Raw genomic sequence first — 17757 nt, 5'->3', positions numbered from 1 at the left:
AGAAGAGTTGATGCCTTTGAGTTATGGTGTTAGAGGAGAATACTAAAAGTGCCATGGGCTGCCAATAGAACCAATAGATCTATTTTGGAAGAAGTTCAGCCAGAGTGCTCCTTGGAGGCCAAGATGGCCAAACTTCATCTCTCATATTTTGGACATATTGTCAGAAGGGACCAGTCACTGGAGAAGAATATCATCTTTGGTAATGTGGGGGTCAGAGAGAAAAAGGAAGACCCCCCCAAAAGATGGATTGGCCAAGTGGCAGCATCGATGGACTCAAGCATGGCAAGAATAGTGAGTTTGTCCCAGGAACAGGCAGTATTTCGTTCTGCTGTGCATAAGGTTGCTGTGAGTCAGTATCGACTCGATGGCACCTAACAACAACAACATTCAATCTGTATGCTAAGCAAATAATCCAAGAATCTGGATTATATGAAGAAGAATGTGGCATCAGGATTGGAGGAAGACTTATTAACAACCTGTGATTTGCTGGTGACACAAGGTTGCTTGCTGGAAGCAAAGAGAATTTAAAATACTTATTAATGAAGACCAAAGACTACAGCCTTCAGTACAGACTACACCTCAGTGTAAATGAAAATCCTCACCACTGATTGTAACATTATGATAAATAATATGCTAAATGAAGAAAAGATTGAAGTTGTCAAGGACTTCATTGTTCTTGGATCCACGGTCAACACTCATGTGTTGAGCAACAGTCAAGAAATCAAATAACATATTACATTGGGTAAATATGCTGCACAAGACCTCTTTAAAGTGTTCAAGAACAAAGATATCGGTTTAAGGACTAAGGTATGCCTGATGCATGCCAGGGTATTTTTAGTAGGCTCATATGCATGTGAAAGTTGGATAATAAATAAGGAAGACCATAGATGAATGGATTCATTTGAGTTATGGTGTTGGAGAAGAATATTGAAAGTATCATGGACTGCCAGAAGAACAAACAAATCTGTCTTGAAAGAAGTGCAACCAGAAGGCTCCTTAGGAGCCAGGACAGTGAGACTTTGTCTTTGATACTTCAGACATTTTATCAGGAGGGACCAGTCCCTGAAGAAGGACACCATGCTTGGTAAAGTAGAGGGGCTAGCAAAGAAGAGAAAGACCTTCAGGATAGATTGGCACAGTGGCAGCAGCAATGGGCTCAAGTGTAACAGTTGTGAGGAAGGTGCAAGACAGGGCAGTGTTTCATTCTGCTTTGTAAAGGGTTGCTATTAGTTGGAACTGACTCGATAGCACCTAACAGCAACAACAATGGTTTACTATGACATCAATGACAAATTGAAGAGGAATGGTGTCTCATTCATCATCAAAATAAAATTCCAAAGTCTATCTTGAAATACAATGTTGAAAATACAAAATTGGAAGGTCTCAAAAATGAAATGGAATGCACAAAGATTGATATCCTAGGCATTAATGAGCTGAAATGGACTGGTATTGGAGCCTTTTGATTCTGACAATCACATTGGTTACTATACCAGGAATGACAAATCGAAGATGAATGGTGTCACGTTCATCAACGAAAAGAACATGTCAACCTATCTTGAAGTACAACACTGTCTGTGATAGGATAATATGCATATGCCTACAAGGAAGACCATTTAATACCACTATTATTCAAATTTACATAACAAAAGCCAGTGATGATGAAATTGAAGAATTCTACGAACTTAGTCTGAAACTGATCAAGAATGCAATCAAGATGCATTAATAATTACTGGTGATTGGAATGCAAAAGTTGGAGGAAGGATCAGTAGTTGGAAAATATGGCCTTGGTGATAGAAATGATGCAGGAAATTACATGATATAATTTTGAAAGTCCAACAACTTAATCTGCAAATACCTCTTTTCAACAGCATGAAAGGTGACTATACATATGGACCTCACCAGATGGAAAACACTGGGATGAAATTGACTACAATCTGTGGGGAGAGACAATGGAGAAGCTCAATATCATCAACCAAAATAAGGCCAGGAGTCAACTGTGGAACAACCATCAATTGCTCATATGCAAGTGCAGGCTGAAGCTAAAAAAAATAAATAAATAAAATAAGCTAAAAAAAACAAGTCCACGAGAGGCAAAATTTAGAGACCATCTCAAGAACAGATTTAATGCATTAGACCCTAATGACCAAAGACCAGAAGAGTTGTGAGATGATATCAAAAACATCATACAGGAACAAAATAAACGTTCATTAAAGAGACAGGAAGGAAATGACCTACATGGATGTCAGAAGAGACCTGAAACTTGCTCTCCAGCCTAGAGAAGCTAAAACAAATGGAAAAATGATGAAACAAAAGGGCTGAGCAAAAAATTTCAAAGGCCAGTTCAAGAAGACAGAGTGAAGTATTATAATGAAATGTGTAAAGACCTGAAGTTAGAACACCAAAAGGAAAGAGCACACTCAGCATTTCTCAAGCTGAAAGAACTGAGGAAACATTCAAGCCTTGACTTGTAATATTGATGGATTCTATGGGCAAAATGGAGTCCTGGTGTGGCACTGTGGGTTAATGCGCTAGACTGCAAAGTTCATTTGAACCACAAGGTCAGCGATTCAAGCTTACCAACTGCTCCTCAGAAATCCTATACAGGGTCTCTATGGGTCGATTCAACAGCACTTAACAACAACAACAACATGGGCAAAACATTGAATGATGCAGAAATCATCAAAAGAAGATGAAAGGAATGCACAGAGTCACTGTACCAAAAAGAAATGGATCATGTTCAACCGTTTCAAGAGGTAACATATGATCAAGAGTCAATAGCACTGAAGGAAGAAGTCCAAGGTGTACTAAAGGCATTGGTAAAGAACAAGCCTCCAGGAATTGACGGAATACACGTTGAAATGTTTCAACAAATTGATGTAGCACTGGAGGTACACATTTGTCTATGCCTAGAAATTTTAAAGACCTGGTCAACCAATTGAAACAGATCCACATTTGTGCCCATTACAAAGAAACATGACCCCAACAGAATCATAGAACCATATCATTAATACCACATGCAAGTAAAATTTTGCTGATGATAATTCAGAAACAGTTGCAACAGTACGTCAACAAGGAGCTGCCAGAAATCCAAGACGCAATCAAAAGAGGATGTGGAAGTAGATGTCAGATGGATCTTGGCTGAAATCAGAGAATACCAGAATGATGTTTACTTGTGCTTAGTTGACTATGCAAAGGCTTTTAACTGTTTGGGTCATAACCAACTATGGACGACATTGAGAACAATGGGTATTCCAGAACACTTAACTGTGTTAAACTGTGTAATAAGGACTCTGTATATAGACCTAGAGGCAATCATTCAAAAAGAACAAGAGGATGCTTGAGTGGTTTAAATTCAGGAAAGGTGTGCACCAGGATTGTATCCTTTCACCATACTGTTCAATCAGTATGCTGAACAGATAATGCATAAAGGTGGATTATGGGAAGAATGTGGCATCAGAATTGGAGAAAGACTCATTGACAACTTGTGATATGCAGATGACACATCTTTGCTTGCTGAAAGTAAAGAGGACTCGAAATATTTACTGATGAAAATGATAGCCTTCAATATGTATTAGACCTCAATGTAAAGAAAACAAAAATTCTCACCACTAGACCAGTAAATGACATCAAGATAAATAGAGAAAAGGTTGGAGTTGTCTAAGTCTTCATGTTGCTTGGATCCACAATCAATGCTCATGAAAGTAGCCATCAAACTATATATTATATTAGGCAGATCTGCTGCAAATGATTTCTTTAAAGTGTTAAAGAGCAAACATGTCACTTTGAGGATTAAAGTAAGCTTGATCCAAGCTGTGGTATTTTCAGTAGCCTCATGTGCATGTGAAAGTTGGACAGTGAATGCGCAAGACAGTAGAAGACTCGATGAATTTGAAATATGGTGTTTGTGAAGAATACTGAAAGTGCTATGGGCTGCCAGTACTGTCTTGGAAGAAATACAAATGCTCCTTAGAAGCGAAGACAGAGAGACTGTGCCTCTCATATTTTGGACATGTTGTTAAAATCGGCCAGTCCCTGGAGAAGGACATCATGCTTGATGAAGTGGAGGGTCAGTGATGAAGAGGAAGACCCTCAAGGAGATGGAGTAACCCAGTGGCAGCAACTATGGGCTCAAACATAATAACAGATGGCACAGGTCCCAGCAGTGTTTCTGTTCTGTTGTTCATAGGGTTGCTGTGAGTCAGAATCGACTCGATGGTACTTAACATCATCAGCAACAACATGAAAATATTGTTCATTTCTGAGACACTGATTTGGTAAACAGGTTTATCTATAGTAGAAGTATGAGTTGTTGTTAAGTACCTTCGAGTCTGTGCTGACTCATAGTGCCCCTATATAGGGTTCTCAAGGGGTGGCTGGTGGGTTTGAATTGCAGACTTTGAGGTTAGCAGTCCAGTGCTTAGCCAAAAATATGGCTCTAGTGCCAGCACTTAGCCTTCTTTGACTGTGTCTTTAGGCACCTCCATTGAGTTCTGTGAACACTTAGGATTAAATTAACCACCACTTAGCACAGTGCCAGGCACACAGAAAGATCTCAGTGACTGGTAGCCGTTGATACAAAGACGAGGCTCACATTGGTGCTTCCCTGCTTCCTAAGTGAACATCTCGAAGTGTTCCTAAAAGAGCATGCCCATGTGTTTCCACTGTTCTTAAGGGGAAAGGCATTAGCTGAGAGCCATGTACCCTTCCCCTCCTGACAGTCAAGGCATCCTCAAATACCTGCTTTTCTCCAGCTACTAGATCTTAGGAACTGCCACCCTTAAGGTCCTGGGAAACATACCCAAGAATCCCCAGGATGCTGAATGCTATCATCTATGGGGTGGTGAAAGTGGTCCCAGGACCCTAGCATGAGCCCCTCCTTATCTGGTCCCCTCACTCCCAGACTTCTGTCTTTCCATCCTCTCCCATGTCTGCAGCATCCTGGAGGATTACAAGTACATCCAGTGTGGCGCACGCCCCAACCAATCCTCAGTGACCACCATTGTCAAGTCGTATCGCTGGAGGATCACTCTTGCCCCACACCCCAAAGACATTATTTGGTAAGCCCATTCGTACTTCCCCTCCCCTTTGAGTCCTCTGAACTGACCAGGAGGGATTCCACAGGAACTGAGCCTACAGCCATCCAGATAGTGTCCCCCAAAACTCACAGCTGACTCCCCAAACTCACCCTCACCACAAGTTGGAAGGCCCCCAACCTTGGAAAAATAGATTTTTCATTCAGCAAGAACTGAGGTCCATTTTTTCCTCAGCTGTGTGTAAGTCCTGTTGTGGTACTGTAGGCTAAGCACAGGACTGCTAACCATAAATCCAGTACTGCTCCTCAGAAACCCTATACAGGTCACCATGGGTCGGAACCAACTCGACAGCACTTAACAACCACATGTAATATATTCAGAGCTCTTCCAAATAGTGTGGCTGGGAAAATGATGAAGGAGCTCTATGCATGAGATCTGGACCCGGGGGATTGAATTAGAGGTGGGCAGCCTGGGTGACAGCTGGCACACATATGAGCTGGGACCCAGAATACTAAGTGTCCCTCTCCCTCCCTCTCCAGGAAACATCTGTCCATCCGTCGCTTCTTTTGGTGGGCCCGATTTATTGCAATCAATACCTTCCTCTTCTTCCTCTTCTTCTTCCTCACCACACCTGCTATCATCATCAACACCATTGACATGTACAATGTCACCCGCCCCATCGAGAACCTGCAGGTACCTCCTCTGCTCAAGCTAGGCATGGGGGCCCCAGGGAGATCAAGGAAGAGCTCAGGCAAGGATGGGAGACCCACTGGGACGAGGCTACAGAGCCCTGCCATACACTGCCCACATAATGGAGGTGGAAATGGTGAGGTGGAGTTTGCTCTGTTTCAGGGTGGATGAATCTGGGTCATTCCCCATCTTAGGGACTGAGGCTAGAGAGGAAAGAAAGAGCGGGGAGCTGCGGACAGGTTCTACAGCAAGTTTGGGGAACATTGGGTGATCCACTCAAGTGTGGGCTTGGAGGGTTCCTGAGATAGAGTCACTGTAGACCAGCAAGAGGTACGGGGACCAAGCTGGGCAGGGTGTGACAAGTGTGAGCTTGGTTTGTCCCAAGTTTTCTGGGTCTGGGGGTCTCTGGTTCGATGGTAAGGTAGAGGGTAGGGAAGGGTGAGGAAGGGTGAGGAAGCCCCACCCTCTGAGAGAAAGAAGAGCCCCAGACCTGTCTCTACCTTCCTCCAGACACCTCCACTTCAGGATGGAAGCTTTCAGCCCTGGACGCTCCAGCCCAGGAGCTAAGAGGGTGACTGTTATTGATAGGGAGTTCAGAGGAATCACTGGCCCATTTCCCAATTCCACTGTCCCTGGGTGGAACAGATGGTTCCGTGCAGGACCACTGACTGAAAGGATGGCAGTTCAAAGCATCCACTAGCACCTCAGAAGACAGGCTTCCAAAAGTTCACCGCTTTGGAATCCCTGGGGAGCTGTTCTACTGCACACAGAGGGGCTCCATGAGCCCAAATTGAGTCTTTCCCAAATGCACAATAACAGCACTATGGCATCAAGGCTGTTATAAGGAGCCTAGCAGTCCCTTCTTTCAACCGTATCCCATGCCTCTTCCCAGTAACACACACACACATGCACACACTCACATGTATGTTCATATGGGCACATACATAATGCCCACATGCAGGTTCACACACATGGACATTTACACATGTTCACACTCACATGCTCACATGTGCACATGCATATATGCACACACATGTACACTGACATGTGCACACGTGCACACACAAGTGTTCATATACAAACTCGTGCACATGTACAGACACATATCTGCACACACATGCACACACTCACATGTATGTTCATATGGGCACACCCATAATGCCCACATGCAGGTTCACACGCATGGACATTTACACATGCTCACACTCACATGCTCACACGCACACATGCATATATGCACACACATGTACACTCACATGCTCACACATGCACACACAAGTGTTCATATACAAGCTCGTGCACGTGTACAGACACACACCTGCACACACGTGCAAACCTGGAGCCACACCACTTCTGCTGCTTGCTCTTGCTGTCCTTCATCCCCCTCACATGGGCCCCAGGCAGCATGCCTGCTGAAAGTGCCAGGGCGCTCCCTGAGTGCCCTCCTTCACCATCATCCCCCTCCTCCATCCCACACACAACTTGGGTAAGGGGTGGTGTTCTCTCCAGGAGGTATGAGATATGACAGGCTGCAGCTGGCACTGAGCCCCTTGGGAACTCCAACTGCCCTTGAATATCAGCCTAGTTTGCACCTGGCCTGGAAGGCACTTGAGCAAGGCCAGGCCCATGAGCAGCCTCAGGTGTAGGGAGTCAGGGAGAAGTGCCTGGGCGTGGCCAGAGTCAGGGGCAGCCTGGATGGGAAGGGACTCTTCTTTTGTTGATGTCTGTCCTGCCTCTCCTCTCTGGCCCTGCAGAGCCCCATTGTGACCCAGTTCTTCCCCTCCCTGTTGCTGTGGATCTTTACAGTGATTATGCCTCTGATGGTCTACTTCTCTGCCTTCCTTGAGGCGCACTGGACCAGGTGAGCCAGGGCCTCCTCCCCCAGCCTTTCCCTCTCTCCCCACAACCCCCACACCACCCACACCAGCCTGGCACTTGGCCTTGCTTTGGCCTAAGCAGTAGATCAACAAGGCATTTTCTCTCTGGATCAAGGGACCAGGTTGTCTCTCCGACTCTAGTCTCAAGGATGCTGTGAAAAGACCACCATATGAAGGTTATAGGGTTCAAACCAAGCCCAAGCCAGGCACTGAAGAGCTGGTGCTATAGGCAATAGCTAGGCAGTGCCAAGGGCTTTCCAGCTGAGGACACAGGACAAGAGGGAAAGAACGGGCCTTGTTTGGGGAATGCTAACTAGACTGGTCACAGTTCAGTCTGTCTGCATATGCATTTGGGCCCCATAGAACCAAAAATCTAAACAGGACATTTCCCACTTGTTAGCCCTGATAGTTCCGTGGGGTTAGTTAACTGGATAGGATCTGTTTGGCATAACTTGAGGCAGGGGAGGCTGCTCTGGCTGGAAGATCATATGAGTCTCAAAGTTGTTTTCTGCACCCTAAGTTCCTACCCTTCTACTAAGCAATAAGGCAGAACATTTGTCCTAACAGAAATCCTAACTAAGAACAAGACATGTTATCCTGGCTAAGAACAAGACTTATGTTGATTATTGGAACTCTGTGGGGATTCTGAGGATCACTGGGAATGTCCCTTTAACTCAAAGATAACTTCTGTGTGGCATTGTGTGTCTGCGCCCAGGGCAGACATCACTAGTCAATCATGTGTTCTCCCAGCCACAGCATAGCCCACACGCTCCATGGAGATCAAATTGGTGTGCTTATGTTCTTACCATATCTCCCTCACTGATCAACCTGTCTCTGTTTCCTTCTAGATCGAGTCAAAATCTGATCATAATGTACAAGTGTTACATCTTCCTGGTGTTCATGGTGGTCATTCTGCCCTCTATGGGACTGATGAGGTATCATACCTCCAAGTCTCCCTCCTCTTTCAGTCCTGCTCACCCTAGAGTTGGAACCTCCTTTTTTAGATAGGATTGACCTACTAGTGGTTGTTGTGCATTCATCAAATAACAGCCCAGTGCCTGTCATGGGCTTAGCATGAGCCACATGAACCACCCTCAAAGAACTTACCATCCCCATGTGGGGACAAGGCATGTCTGGCAGCTAATTGACATCCCCAGTTAAGAACACAGCCAGCCTGCAGTATAAATTCAGAAGACAGAGAGCACTATGGGAGAAATGGCTGGTGAAGGTTTGCTGGAGAAGAGAGTTGATGAGCTGAAGAGTTGGGGGCAGGAGTGGTCCTGCATTAAGTAGGAAGAGTTGCAGTGTGGACTGACCAGCTAGAGTATTAGGATACAAGAGTCTTTGGGAATTGGGTAGCGAGAGAAGGAAGCTGGGCAAAACCAAACTGAACCCTAGGCATTTGGCTCATAGGTTTGCTAACTCCAGGGCCTGTCTCTGTTCTTGCTTCTAGTTTGGATGTATTTTTACGTTGGCTCTTTGACATCTATTATCTGGACCAGGCATCTATCCGGTTTCAGTGAGTACTAGCATACATCTTCTAGGATTGTACCTCATGTGCACCCTGCCTTCTGTGTGTGGCATCTAGGCCATATCTCCCTGGGCCTAGCATGTTGACTTTCTCTACTGATGACCCCTTTAGCCATCTGGTAAAGCGTAGGGACCTTTTTCTGAATGATGTTTTTGAAACAATTATAGATTTGCAGAAAGTTGGGGGGAAATGTGTCTAAAGAGGCTCCGTGTAGCCTTCATTGAGTTTCTCCCAGTGGTCACAGCTTACTTAACTATAACGCAACATCAAACCAGGAATGCAGCATTGGTGTAATTCACAAGCCTTTGTCAGATTTCAGCAGTTTTATACATCCTGGGAAGGCACTGGACCACAAGATCGGTTTAAGCCACGAAGTCGGTGGTTCAAACTTGCCAGCTGCTCCTTGGAAACCCTATGAGTCAGAACCAACTCTACAGCACTTAACTATAGCAACAACATATGCCCTTTGAATGATGTCTTTAAATGCACAAAACTCCTGAATTTCAAAGGAAACCAATTATACTGAAACTTAGCTATCAAAATATTTTAAATAAATAATATTTATTAACCCATTTATTAACAAAGTTGGCGCTTCAGAGACACCAGCTGCTCCTTGGAAGCCCTATTACAGGACCACTGAGTCAGAATCAACTCAACAGCACTTAACAACAACAATCTAAAGCTAAATGGTGACGGGTGTGTACCTTCAAGTTCGTTCTGACTCACAGCGACCTTGTATAGGGTTCTGAGACTATAAACCTTTACAAGAGCAGGAAGCCTTATCTTTCTCCCTGGGAGCGGCTGGTTGTTGTTGTTGTTATGTGCCATCGAGTCGGTTCCGACCCATAGCGACCCTGTATAGGGTTTCCGAGGGTGTAAATCTTTACGGGAGTAGAAAGCCTCATCTTTCTCCCGCGGAGCAGCTGGTAGGTTACTCAAACTGCTGATGTTGCAGTTAACAGTCCGACTTGTAACCCACTATGCTACCAGTGTTGCTTAAGCTAAATTGTTGTTGTTGTTGTTGTTAAGTGCTGTCAAGTCGGTTCCGACTCAGTAGCAACCCTATAGAGGGTTTCTAAGGAGTGACTGGTGAGTTTGAATAGCCAACCTTGTGATTCAAACCAACCTTGTAGTCCAGTGCTTTATCCCACAGTGCCACACCAGGACTCCAGTAAAGCTAAATGTTACTGCTTTATTAGAGGCATGGGTGTGAAGGTTGATGGTACTTAGACTGAATGAGAGCAGGCAGTTGTAGGGAATGGTAGTTTTGACAAGGTGGCATGCAGATTATGGTGGACATCCAGCCAAGTTTGTTTTCATGGTTAAAATATTTTTTTACACTGAAAATCTCAAATTTCTAAGATAGAAAGTTGCAAATGACAGGCACTCATACATGCTATTGTTTGGTGGCATCGAGTTAATGTCAACTCCTAGTGACCCCGTATGACTGACAAGGAAGATCCAAGGTAGCACAGTGGTTAAGCATTTGGACTACTTACTGAAACGTTGGCAGTTCAAATCCACAGTCGCTCTGTAGGAGCAAGATGAGGCAATCTGCTTAGGTAAAAACTAACATTGCTGTGATTTGTTACCTGTATTCTCAATGAAAGGAAATTGTAAAATTCAATTAGACCTTATTGAAAACCGAGATACAATTTTTTTCTTCCATGCCAGGTCACGAAACCCCAGAATTCTATCCTTGGACACTCTAAGGTCTATGGACTCAGAGTCAGACACCACTGCTTTTGAACTTGCCAGTGTGTGTATTTCAAATACCAACACCTTATATAGGAGTCCTGGTGTGGCGCTGTGAGTTAATGCACCAGACTGCAAAGCCGTTTGACTGCAAGGTCAGAGGTTCCAGCTCACCAGCTGCTCCTCGGAAACCCTATACAGGGTCACTATTGTCGGAACCGACTTGACAGCACTTAACAACAACAACATGCTATATAGACGATCTCATCCCTGCTCAAAAGAGCTGCTTATTAATTTGGGATGGAGAGAGATACAGATGTAAAATTTTATTCCCTTCATCTCTCTCTTCTTCACCCCTAATTCTTACTCCCTCTGGTGTTTTTCTCTTTTCCAACATCTCCCCTTTCCTATTCTCCTTGCCACCTCTGTCCCAGGTGCGTGTTCCTGCCAGACAATGGCGCCTTCTTCGTCAACTATGTGATCACTGCAGCTTTGATTGGCACCGGCATGGAGTTGATGCGTGTGGGTTCACTCTTCCTGTATAGCACCCGCCTCTTCTTCTCCAGGTCGGAGCCAGAGAGAGTTCAAATCAGAAAGGTGAGGACTGGCCCTTCCCTGAACACAGCCCTTAGAATATCTCTTGGGAAGGTGGCAGGAAGGGAGCCTGGGGTGGAGTCTGCTGGAAGCACTAAGAAACCCAAGGTTGGAGTATGGTGTGGCTGAGTACCTCTGAGACTCCCAAACTGGGAGGGAGACTGAACTGCCGACCAGCTCCCAGGGGCTGATAAGGAACTACAGAAGCAGCCAAGCCGAGATGGCCAGGAACCCTCATGGTGATCCCTTGCCTTCCATTCAGCGCCAGGCCCTAGACTTCCAGTTTGGGCGAGAGTACGCATGGATGATGAATGTTTTCAGCGTGGTCATGGCGTACAGCATCACCTGCCCGATCATTGTCCCTTTTGGTGAGTCACCTCTGAGACACACCCATTAGACTGCACAGCCTCACACTGGGAGGAGGGGTTGAGCTCCACAACTTCAGGCTACCTCCTGAAGCCTGAGGAGATCTGGGACAACGTGCGGGGTAGGTTCCAGGGTCAGGAAAGGGGGCTGAGGCGAGATGACTGTGTGCATAACATGTCTATTGAATGAATGACTGAATCACTCTTCACCAAGCTGGCAGCATAGGGGAGCTCAAAGAAAGCTGCTGGTACCAGAGGTCAGCCCCATGGACTGCCCCAGGCTGCTCTTGGCTCTTGCTATTCTTCAGCCTTGAGTTAGTCTGGCTTCTCAAGCCTGTAGTTGCCTTGAGTGACATAGGTCCCGACTGATGAAGTAGCCGCTGATGTATTCTTGTCCTCTGGCCCCCAGGGCTGCTGTATCTGTGCATGAAGCACATGACAGACCGCTACAACATGTACTACTCCTATGTGCCCACCAAGCTCAACGAGCAGATCCACATGGCCGCGGTCCACCAGGCCATCTTCGCACCACTCCTGGGTCTATTATGGATGCTTTTCTTCTCCATCCTACGACTAGGTATGAGTCAAGCCTGCCCTGCAATCTCGCCTTTGCCTGACCTCCACTGCTCTGTGAAAACTGACACACAGTCTGTTAGAGCAGAAAGCACCTGACCTACAGGTCATGTTCAAGGGTGAGAGCTTTGAGGCTCAGGGGAGGGCTTGGACCATGTGGTCCAAATTGTGTGGAGTCTTAATTACAACACTCCGGGCAAGGAAGATTCCTTCATTCTAATGTAAGGCTGGCAGAAAATAACACAGTTATTTGGGGGCTCAATTTCCTTGGCACTCCCTCTGGGATCCTACCAGGGTCTTACAGGTGGTAGAAAATCCGGAGAAACTGACCCACTTTCCCTTGACGCTTGGGCTGCTGTCCCTGCCATTTGTGTCTCAGACATTGCTGCCCAAGTCAGCCCAGAGATACCCTCAAAGGCTGGGCACACTTCTGCAATCTCCCCACTGGACACCCATCTCACCAGGTTTCTGCCAGCCCCTATCCCAATCCCTCCTCCAGGCCACTTCCTGTTCCCCCTGCTTCCCCAGTTCCCACCGACATGGCCCCTTCCACAGGGACACTTAACCTGAACTTCACAGTGGAATAGCGATGGGAACATCTTACGTTGTAGTTTTCTTGTCAATGCTCCTTTATTACAATGGTATGTGCACATTGTCAACTCTCAGTTACTTGTGGTGATTTGCATTTGTTATCACCCCCAATTTATTATCCCACTCGCCTTTCCCCCAGCTACCTAGCCAACTCATCTTCTCCGTAATACTTTCTTCTAAGTATAAAGGGTTACATGTATGTGTACATAAAGACCAAACCGTAAAATGCTCTTCATCTCATCCAGAGCTCGATGGATATGACTCCCAGCCCTCAACCTATGCATCTATTTCTGGGAAAGGAATTTTTGGTTTATTATTACTTTAATAGATGGATCAACACAGTAGCAGCAACAGTGGGCTCACACATAACAACAATTGTGAGGATAGTGCAGGACTGGGCCGTGTTTTTTTATTCTGTTGTGCTATAAGTTGGAACCGACTCAATGGTACCTAGCAACTATATTATTTTATTTTATTTATGTATTTATTTTGCAGATTTATACATTTATTTGATCATAAACTGTTAGTTTTCATCCACATTGACTGTCTGTAGATTTTTGAAGGTGGTGACACGCACATAGGTCACCAGTGTATAGAGTTTGTTTGGTGAATCTTCATCCTCATTACATTTTCTGGACAACTGCACCCGGATATGGTACGGGACGTTCCTGATTCCTTTGGCCCAGACAGCTTTGTTGAGCCTGGTATCAGTGCGCACGTCTGGTGTTCCCATCTCCTTCGTGGCAAATTTCCGAATCTTCTTGAGTGCTCGAGGGGCATGCTTTTTGAAGCCTACTCCATGGATGCGCTTATGAATGTTGATGGTGTACTCTCTGGTCACCACTTCGTTGATAGCAGAACGAGCCTTCTTCTTCTCGCCACCCTTCTTTGCGGGCACCATAGCGGTGGACTCAGGTTGAAGAAACTACATTACTTTAGAAAATTATAAATGTGATGTCATTCTGTTCGTTTTATGCCATTGTCTTGTATTCTGAGGTTTTTCATTGAAGACTCAGATGCTCTGAGCAATTTCCTGTGCTGTTTAAACACTGTCAGCGCACGTGCCTCTGGACAGCTACATTTTAGTCAGCTGGCCATTGTTGGATACTGAGGTTTTTTAGACTTTTTTTTTTTTTTTTTCCATTTTTAAATCACGGCAGTAAGCATTGTTAGGTAGTCATCTTTGACTGTTGTTGTTGTTGTTGTTAAGTGCCATCGAGTCGGGTCCGACCCATAGCGACCCTGTACAGGGTTTCCGAGGGCGTAAATCTTTACGAGAGTAGAAAGCCTCATCTTTCTCCCGCGGAGCGGCTGGTAGTTTCGAACCGCTGACCTTAAGGTTCGCAGCCCGATTCGTAACCACTACGCTACCAGAGCTCCTTATTGATTTTTCCAGCTACTTAGAAAACTGCTACCATAAAAAAGTTACCAAATATCCCAATGTAACTCTTTAATCCTGGCTTGCTTTTTATACCATGAGCACAGGAAACTGTTGTTGCTTCGCAAGGCCTTGCAGGAAAGATTGGGTCTGGGGGCAATGTCATAAATGGGGGGACTCAAAGATGCTTCCCAGGACCAAGATGGTGGCGGTAACTGACAGGTCAAGAAGGACATGCGTAATGGGCATTTAAGTTAGTACTTACGTCCATTAGAGGAGTCCCTGGGGGTGCAATCCATTACGTGCTCAACTACCACTGGAAGGTACCTCGGAAGACAGTGTTGGAGATCTGCATCTGAAAGGTCAGAACCCTGAAAATCTCATGGGCTCAAACATTGCAATGATTGTGAGGATGGTGCCAGAGTTGAAGATGACTTGACAGCAACTAACAAGAAGAATTCAAGAATTTTATCCCCGGAATCTACAAAATGCCTAGTTCTAAGCTGATCAGATTGAACAGAGGGATGATATTGTAAGAAATGGGTAGCAAGTTGGGTAAGGGTCTCTGTGCCCCAGGCTGAGCTGGTCCTCAGGCTTCTGTCCACCAGGGGCATCTCAAACACCAGGCTCATGGTCATTTCTTCTTGCAGGTTCAACCCACGATATCACCATCTTCTCCCTCTCCACCCTTCTCCTTTCCATAATTATCTCCTTCCTTAGCACTCTTCTGGAGAAGCTTCGGAGAGTATCTAGCTATGAGGTGAGTGGCCAACCTACCTTCCCTCCACTGGTTCTCCCTGGCCCTGGGGAACATGGTTCCTGGATGCCCCCCAGACTGGACACCCTTAACACAAGGAAGAAAGGTTCTCACTCTTCTGATTATGGGGTGTGTGTGTACTGACACCCAGGGCCTTGCTCACCTCGTGGGTTGGAGAAGTCCAGAAGACACTGTGCTCCCCTCTCTTCACTCTGACATCTCCAAACAACAGGTTGCAGGCCTGTGTCCCATGCAACAGTCACCCTGTCCAGTCACGGAGCTGTGATTTCCCACTCTAAGGGGTACAGTCTTGGGAGAGAGGGGATAGAACTAACGAGGGAAGGTAGGACAATCTTAAAAGTGGGAGCTTTTAAGAATCCCAGGGCTTTGAACTTGAGACTGTTAAGTTTGGAAATGGTGCCTGGCTTCCTGGCCCCAGGGACTCTTTGTCTCTTTCACACTGGCCACAGCCAGTCACTAAGTCACTTTGGAGGAAGAGGCCGGTCCATGCCATTCGGAGCCATGCCAGCTGGGCTCCAGATCAGTATTTCCCAAGGTGGGGTGTTTGTCCTGGGCCACTGGAATGATGTTCAGTGAACCCAAACATGTTCAGTTTCTTAGGGCTACATACTTAGTTTTCTATTCTCTTCTTAGGCCTACTGATAGATTCTCTGATGATGATAATGAATTGTTTCCATTTTAAGTGGGTTTATACAAAGATAGGAAAGGAAGTTGGTTTAAAATATGGTGATGTGACATCATGTGGGAAGGACAGATAAGTGGAAGACCCTTGTTTCTGAGATGCTGGGCACAGTCAGAACCGGTCTTTGCCTGACCTTTCTCCATCACTTGGCCAGTGTACCGTGCTAGTGAAGGGACCAGGTAGATGACTCTTTTGGCCTTGCCTTCCTAGTACAACAAAGTCTTATGATCTGGTTGTTCTAGTGTTCACTTAGAGAAGGACAGTGTCCGGGAACTTAGACCATATGAGTCTAAGACTAGTGGAGAGGAAGAGTTTCAGGAGAAAAATAAAGTTAAAGTTAAGGCTTCTCCTAGAAGTCGAAGCAGGCATATCTTTGAGCCCCAGTCACAACTCTGCTTACCTGCCCCATTCTGGTCCTTGGGAATGGAACATTCTGGAAGGGGTCCTCTAGCGTCCCACCCTCTCCCTGTTCCCCTAAGCCTCAGCCCTACCAACTGGAAGTGAACTGAGTCCCAGGATAGTGTCAGATCCAGACTCCTCTGGATGGGGGGAGGGGGGCAGAGGGCAGACATCCCCCTTCTGTGACCCACCATCCTCTCTCCCCACTGCAGCCTGAGGAGGAGATCCAGACTGTGTTTGACATGGAGCCAAGCAGCACCTCCTCCACGCCCACCTCCCTTGTGAGTCTCTGCCTTCACCCTGGGGACATGTCAGGAGGGGGATGCCCACCCTGGGTATCAGGGTGGAGATGGGGACCCCCAGGCTCCCTCCTCTGACGCAGCAGGACTTGACCCAGGTCAAATTGCTGCCGTGGCCCTGGCTGAAGGGCCGGGGAAACAGAAGAAACATCTCTTTCGCGGCACTGTCAGAGAAGAAGCATTCTTTGGGCATGACGGAAGTCTTATCGAGCTCAATCGTGTAGACAGACGCAGGGCCGTGCTGGGGCTCAGCCTCAGGATCGAAGGCTGCCTCCAAGGGCTCGGGTGCCAGGCTGGGCACAGACACAGCTGCAGACGCTATTGGAGGTCGGCTCTGCAGGGTAAGGCGGGCGGCGGAGTGTGAGGGAGCCGGCGAGTGAAGAGGCCGCCTGAGTGGATGGGGCTGAGCAGGCACTGAGAGCGGGGTGCCAGGTCAGTCTGTGCTCCAGGCACTGAAGAAGGGCACCAACCAGCCCTGGGAACTCAGGGAAGGCTTCCCGGAGGAGGGAACATCTAATCAGACTCCCGGAATGGGAGGAGGGCTTGCCCAGGGCTTGCAAATGGTTGTGGGGAAGAGCATTCCAGGAAGAGGATCAGGATGTGCAAAGACCCCAGAAGAGACTCTGGAGCGTTTTGGGGAGCTGAAGACTGTGTTGGATGTGGTGCAAATGCAGAATGGGCATCTAGGCCAATGGGCGACAACTCTAGGCACAGGCACAGTTGGGTAGATGAATCAGACGCTCACAGTGCACCAGGCATGGAGTTCTCAGAAATATAGGTTTGCCTCACTTGGAACAAAACATGTTCATAAAAACCAAAGGTTCCCAAAGGTATCAGAGTAGGAGCTTTGGTAACAGAGAGATGGTGCAGATTTCCCAAGCATGGAGGTTCATCATTCTGAAGCCCCTCGAATATTGTTAAACCCCTCTAGAATAGTGTTCGCAAGCCTCTATTGAATTCTTCTGAGCCTTAATCTTTATGGCTTTTATCCCCATTAGACAGGTGAGAAACCAAAAATCAAAGGTTAATTAATTTAGACCCCAGGGCACTAAATCACAGAGCTAATGGCAGAACAAAGTGTGAATCAGTTTTATCAGACTTTAAAACCTTAAAATATATATAGGCCTGGTGTAATATGCTGGACTGCAAGGTCAGTTTGAAACACAAGTTTGGCAGTTCAAACCTGCCAGCCACTTCTCGGAAACCCTATACAAGGGTCGCTATAGGTTGGAACAGACTTGACGGCACTTAACAACAAATATATATATATAT

General features: G+C 46.3%; 1 protein-coding gene across 1 annotated transcript in view; it reads left to right on the top strand.

Moving 5' to 3' along the window:
* Positions 1–17757, top strand: part of TMEM63C (transmembrane protein 63C) — a 49327-nt gene that overhangs the window by 29173 nt on the left and 2397 nt on the right. The window contains exons 12-21 of the mRNA XM_006864790.1: positions 4935–5057; positions 5573–5726; positions 7478–7584; positions 8449–8535; positions 9054–9119; positions 11261–11423; positions 11683–11788; positions 12195–12362; positions 14978–15087; positions 16399–16467. Coding sequence (XP_006864852.1) covers positions 4935–5057; positions 5573–5726; positions 7478–7584; positions 8449–8535; positions 9054–9119; positions 11261–11423; positions 11683–11788; positions 12195–12362; positions 14978–15087; positions 16399–16467 — 1153 coding nt within the window. The remainder of the gene's footprint in view (positions 1–4934; positions 5058–5572; positions 5727–7477; positions 7585–8448; positions 8536–9053; positions 9120–11260; positions 11424–11682; positions 11789–12194; positions 12363–14977; positions 15088–16398; positions 16468–17757) is intronic.

Source organism: Chrysochloris asiatica, unplaced genomic scaffold (assembly GCF_000296735.1).
Source record: "Chrysochloris asiatica unplaced genomic scaffold, ChrAsi1.0 scaffold00070, whole genome shotgun sequence".
NCBI lineage: Eukaryota > Metazoa > Chordata > Mammalia > Afrosoricida > Chrysochloridae > Chrysochloris > Chrysochloris asiatica.
This window is presented reverse-complemented; position numbering and strand designations above follow the sequence as displayed.